The following is a 6731-nucleotide window of genomic DNA, read 5'->3' on the forward strand; positions in this document are numbered from 1 at the left end:
TATATACACACATGATGGGTTTCTTTCAATTTCCACCTACCGGCACTTGTGCTCGCGGCATGTGTAAGGACTTTCGAGCGAGATCGTTGCCAGTGCCCCTGGACTGGCTCTTGTGCGGGTGGCACATAAAATACACCATTTTGAGCGTGGCCGTTGCCAGTACCGCTTGACTGGCCTTCGTGCCGGTGGCACGTAAAAGCACCCACTACACTCTGAGTGGTTGGTGTCAGGAAGGGCATCCAGCTGTAGAAACTCTGCCAAATCATATTGGAGCCTGGTGTAGCCATCCGGTTTCACCAGTCCTCAGTCAAATCGTCCAACCCATGCTAGCGTGGAAAGTGGACGTTAAACGATGATGATGATGATGATGATGATGAATCTGCTGACAAGTCTTTGGTCAACCTGGGGCTGTAGTTGAAGACAATTGCACAAGGTGCAATGCAAGTGAATCCAGAAGCAAGAGGTTGGGAAGCAAACTTCTAACTACACAGCCAGGCCTGCATGAAATTATAGCAATTCTTTTATTGACTTATTCTCTCCTTTTTCTATCATATGGATAATTTAGCTGAAGTAATTTGTTCATACATCAGGATTACATCATTATTATTTAGAAGTAATTAACCCACTTTTTTCTAGACTCTTGTATGAAATATATTTTTGTCTGTCTGATTTCTACAGCTGTTTTTCCATCTGTTTTTTCTATGCCCAGCTTGTTCAATGTAACCTTAGAAGCTTTCTTGGAACGATACTTTTATAATGTGCATTACTAGTATATCCTTCATAGAATGTTTATTTTAATTTCAAATGTAACCTCCCACTCCCTCATCTCTTTTATTGTCCATCTTGTACTTGTTTCAGTCACTGTACTACGACCATGCTGGGGCACCACCTTAGTTGGACAATCCAACCTCAGTACTGATTTTCTTTAAGCCTAGAGCTAAAATTCAATAACCACAGTTATCTCCACTAATACTATCATCATCATCATCATCATCATTTAACATCCATTTTCCATGCTGGTATGGGTTAGAGGGTTTGACAGCTGATGAAGTAGATGACTGTATCATGCTCCAATATCTGCATTGGCATGATTTCTATGGCTGGATGCCCTTCCTAATGCCAAAGTTGCCTTTTGTCATGCCATTGAATTTTGTTTTCATTTCAACCTTTCATGTTCCTTCACGCTAACACTGAACGGATATTCAGCTGTTTACTTCAGTTTGAGCAAATTGTGGTGTTTAGGAGTTGGTGCATTTATCTCCTAAGTGAACAATCTTTCCTATTGCCTGCCTTACAATTTGTAATTTGTAGCTATATGATTAAGAACTTCACTTCCCAACCACATGGTTTTGAGACCAGTCCCACTGTATGGCACCTTGGGCTAGTGTCCTCATACTATAGCTCTGGGCTGACCAAAAATTTGGTACATGGAAAGTGAAAGAAGCCCATAATGTTTCTCTCGTCTTCATATGTTTAGCTCTTACTGGTTGTAAACAGTGGCTTCACTAATAGTGTTGTTTGCTTGGAAGGATGTCCAAGTTGTTTGTTGACTGATAGATTAGGATATTTATTACGTTGCTTGGAAACAAGTGGGTGTAACGACCATGCGACCAGGAGATGGTGACGAAGGAATGGCTCCTTTAGCGCATTGCACGGTCGGCACAAATATAAAAACAAAAATGAAATGAGGTTAAGATGTCCGTGTGTGTGTGAGTGCGACATAATGAAACACAATATTAGACAAGCCGTTGTGTAAACAAAGAGTGTGTGTGTATACAAAAATGTGTATGTGAGTGCGAGAGATACAGAGAATAGAAAAGAGTCTATAAGGACGATAGAAGAAAGTCCAAACACAAGGATGGGAAATACCAGTTCGTTGTGGTTGAAGTACTGTACCAAGAAGTCGTGGCATCAAGGCAGAGCCGAAGAAAGACACATGTCATGTAAGAAGTTGAGGCTTTAATGCTGTTGCCTGTTACTTGGTACAGGAGTTCTTGCAGGTTGTATTCACTGTTAACCTTGGTGAAGCATTTCACAAACAGCGTGGATAAAGTTATGTTAGCGTCGCTGGTTTGGTGTGTACTTAGAGAAGTTGGTGTAGATGCTGGCGACGAAGAAACTTGTAGTAAACAGTTAGTTGAACGAAGTGTTGGATCTCCAGTGAGGCGGAGTCATGTCATCGCTGGAACTGGCTGGATGCTCTGTGGTCAGTGGCTAGACCTCAGAAGGTCTAAAGCCAAATGACAAACATGCTCAGAAAAAATAGCTATTTATAAGAAACTATTGGCTCAAATAGGGGTTCAGAAAACTGTGCTATGTGACCTTATCTGAAGGCGTCAATTGGTTGGGTTACACTCTGGCGCGAGATAGAACAAGAGAGAAAAATACGCCAATACCAACCAATCAGAGGTGGTGGACACAACAGGATCCAAAGATGCAGCCGAAAGCTAGCTGTTATCTGCTACGTCTGCATTCATGTATATATAATAGAGAGAGAGAGAGAGAAGCTTCGCTACATGGGGATTGGCAACATGAAGGGCATCTGGCCATAGAAAACTCTGCCCCGAAATACCAACATACTTTTAGATGACCTGTACAAATATGGGAAATTAAACATTAAAAAGGATGATACTTTTACTATCCATTAGCCTAATATTTCTTCAAACACCAGTATCTTAGTTACACAGTAAATATTTATTCTAAGTTGATTCTGATATTCTTAAAAAGATTATTCTCATCAGCATGAAAAACTGTCTAACCCATGCCAGCATGGAAAATGGATGCTACATGATGATGATGATGATAGGCTCAGGTATGGCTGTGTGGTTAAGAAAGTTGCTTTGCAACCATGTGGTTTCAGGTTCAGTCCCACTGTGCGACACCTTGGGCAAGTGTCTTCTCCTATGGTCCAGGCTGATCAATGCCTAGTGAAGGAATCTGATGGATGGAAACTCTGTGTGTTTGTGTTTATCTCCTACCACCACGTGACAACCAGTGTTGGTTTCTTTATACCCCCATAACTGAGTGGTTTGCCAAAAAGAAACCAATGAAATTTGTACCAAACTTAAAATAAGTATTAGAGTCGATTTGTTTAATTACTCTCAAATGCAGTACCCCAGCATGATCACAGTTCAGTGACTGAAACAAATAGAAGTTAAAAGGTAAAACATATTTGGCTTCGAATTGTTTTTAAGTCCTAAAAGGGGGTTTATTGAAATTAATTTTATGTATGGTATTTCCTGATCACTTTTGTATTTTTTTTTTTTTTTAGAATTTTTAATTATTTTAAAAATTTTGACATATTATAAAGAAGGCAACTTTAAACATTATATAACTAGAGATGAAAAACGTGCATGCTCAAAAGGGTTACAGAATGTCATAATAAACCTTAAAAAGTATGGGACTAGCATTGTTGCTCAAAAATATTGGAATCACTATATGTTGTACATTCTGTGGCATCTTAAAATGAAAAGAGACTCATGTGAATTATGATGTCATGATAATTATAAAACCGAGTTCTTAGTATAAAAAATTGAAAATGTACAAAATATGATCTTTAACTTCGAATAATCTTCATACCAAAGTATATACAAACATATTTCACACTGCATGAAAATTACCATGATAGTAAAAAAAAAACTGGATTTATGATGTATGATGAAATCGAATCTATATAACGGCAAAAGTACGAAACCGAAATAATTATAAGCAAAGTTAATTCGCATTATGATACATATATTAATGGAATAGTTATGTGAATTAAACAAATTATTACTCAATTATTTTTGATTGATTACTTGTAAATTTATAAAAATTATCATTCATAGATCAAATTATTGCATAAAGCTGACGTTAGTATTTGTACACAATTGTTTTGTTAAAATTGAGTATACAATAATTTAACTTAATTAATTTTTATTATAACTTAAATTTTGATGAACTAAACAAATTTCTCGACAGATATGTTGTAATATTGGTGGATTGGCAGAATTGTTAGAGCATCAGACAAAATGCCTGCACTATTTAGTTACAACCCTCTTACATTCTAAGTTCAAATGACACATTTTTCTTTGTGTCAATAAAATACAATACTTGTCAATGTTATAAGGCATTGAGCTGTGAGCTGGCAGAATCATTAGCATACTGGGTAAAATGCTTAGCAGCATTTCATTCTTCTTTATGTTCTGAGTTCAAATGCTGCCTAGGTTGACTTTGCCTTTCATCCTTTCAGGATCAATGAAATAAGTACCAGTTGAGCACTGGGTTTGATGTAATCAACTTTCCCCTCCTCTGAAATTGCTGGCCTTGTGTCAAAAAATAACAGTATTTCTATAAAGCATTCTCATTGTAAATAACATTTTAATTATAATTCTGAGACTAAGATCTAAATGAGCTCTTTAACCATTTAGTATTTAAACTGGCCATATCTGGCCCAAATATTCTATCTATTTTATGTTCAAACTGGCCATATTTGGCCTCTCACACCTACCCTACAATGTCATTTTAAAAATAAACAATTACACCATTGAAATCTCAAAAGCTACAAGATAATAAATGATTAATTCAAACCAATGTGAATAAATAGGCATAACATTACAGAGAGTAATCAGAAAGGTAAGGGGTTAAATTAAATTATCATTTTATTTAAAATATATCTATTAGATTTGAAACAAACAAAAATGAATACATTACTTATGATGAGGTTTCTTTTTTTGTTGCAGGCTTCAACCTTTCAAATGGCTTGTCTTCTACAGTACAACACAGCTAATGTATTAACAGCTCAGCAACTATGTGAAAGCACACAGATTAAGTTTGTATGTATTTATATGGATTTTTAAAACTAATTTTTTCCTGATAAATAAATTCTAATAGATTAAAATTATTTGTCAGGATCAGTGCAAACAAAATGTTCTCACCTTCATCATCATCATTTAGTAGTCTAGGTCTTTTTTTCTTTCATCATTTTGGTTCATCTATGGATCTATTTATTGTATCAACCTCAGAGATTGATTTTTTTTCCCTTCAACATTCTGATTTATAACTGGAAACTACAAGCTCTCTGTCACACACACACACACATATGCATACATACAAATGTGTGTGTATTTATATATGTGTGTGTGTGCACATAGTCACACAGGAGGCGCAATGGCCCAATGGTTAAGGCAGTGGACTCGCGGTCATAGGATCGTGGTTTTGATTCCCAGACCGGGTGTTGTGAGTGTTTATTGAGTGAAAACACCTAAAGCTCCACGAGGCTCTGGCAGGGGATGGTGGCGAACCCTGCTGTACTCTTTCACCACAACTTTCTCTCACTCTTACCTCCTGTTTCTGTTGTGCCTGTAATTCAAAGGGTCAGCCTTGTCACTGTGTCACGCTGAATATCCCCGAGAACTACTTTAAGGGTACACGTGTCTGTGGAGTGCTCAGCCACTTGCACGTTAATTTCACGAGCAGGCTGTTCCGTTGATCGTATCAACTGGAACCCTCAACATTGTAAGCGACGGAGTGCCAACAACAACAACATAGTCGCACAAACACACACACACAGAGCCTTCTTTGTGGATTTGATAGTTGGAAAGTGAAAGAGACCTTTGTGTGTGTGTGCCTTCTTGTTTTGACATCATACAACAGCTGTAAATGAGTGTCATCATCATACAAATGTATGATGTATATGATTAAAATGAATGAAAATGTTTAAATTATAAGATTAAAAAATACAATTTATTATATTGCTAGAAGAAGGTGGTTAGCATGTCGGCTGTACAAAATGCTTAGTGACATTTCTTCTGGTTTTACAATCTGAGTTCAAATGCTGCTAAGATCTACTTTGCCTTTCATCATTTTGGGGTTGATAAAAAAAGTACCAGTTGAGCATTGGAACGGGGTTATTCAGTTACATTGACAAAACTCTTTTTGCTAAAATTGCACACTTTGTGCCAAAATTTGAAACAATTATCTTGTTTGAGAGTATCTAAGTGTTGTTTATTTATTTATTTTACATTAACAGTATTTCTTATAATTCTGTTTTAGCAAATATTAAAGACACATGTTTGCTGAAGGATCATTTTATTTATTTTGTTTATTCTTTTTATAGGATACTCTTGTACAGGTATTAAAGATCTTACTGAAGACTAAATTACTAATGACAGATGCTGATGATGAAAATGATTTACTACCCACCTCACAACTGGCCTTCTTCAATGATTACAAAAAGTAGGTAAAATACATTTTTAAGAACCAATTTATTTCACTATTGTACATGATAACACTTTCAATTTTTGTTTATCTAGTTGATGTATAATGAAGGTAGTTTTATTCATGTATGTTATTTTCTTTTTCCAGTAAAAAATTACGAGTTAATATTAATGTTCCCATGAAAACAGAGGAAAAAATGGAGCATGAATGCACTCACAAAAACATTGAGGAAGATCGGAAATTACTTATTCAGGTAAGTTAAAAATTTGATTGATTTATTGATTGAATGCAGTTAGCTTCTAACTCAAGTTATGAACTATGAAGTTAGGCTACTCAGAAATGACTGCTACAGTCAGTGTTATATTTTTGTTTATATTCCTAAAGATAAGCATTACTTCCGCTTTAAGATACAGCTTTGCAGTTTTATAGAATTTTACTTTAAAATAAATAAATGAATACATTCTGTGTGGTGCATTCCCATATCATTTGGTTTGGGTTTAAAAATTCAAAGTGGACTAAACCTTTCATATCCC

At 35.9% G+C, this 6731-nt stretch overlaps 1 protein-coding gene across 2 annotated transcripts in view; it reads left to right on the forward strand.

The window, feature by feature from the left end:
- The window catches only part of LOC106871142 (cullin-1), a 110965-nt gene extending 104482 nt beyond the window's left edge, over positions 1-6483 (forward strand). For both annotated transcript variants that reach the window (XM_014917452.2, XM_052968701.1), the window contains 3 exons: positions 4722-4814; positions 6098-6216; positions 6346-6483. In XM_014917452.2, the coding sequence (XP_014772938.2) occupies positions 4722-4814; positions 6098-6216; positions 6346-6460 (327 nt within the window). In that variant the 3' untranslated portion in view covers positions 6461-6483. The remainder of the gene's footprint in view (positions 1-4721; positions 4815-6097; positions 6217-6345) is intronic.
- The last annotated feature ends 248 nt before the right edge of the window (positions 6484-6731 follow it).

Source organism: Octopus bimaculoides, chromosome 6 (assembly GCF_001194135.2).
Source record: "Octopus bimaculoides isolate UCB-OBI-ISO-001 chromosome 6, ASM119413v2, whole genome shotgun sequence".
Taxonomy (NCBI): Eukaryota; Metazoa; Mollusca; class Cephalopoda; order Octopoda; family Octopodidae; genus Octopus; species Octopus bimaculoides.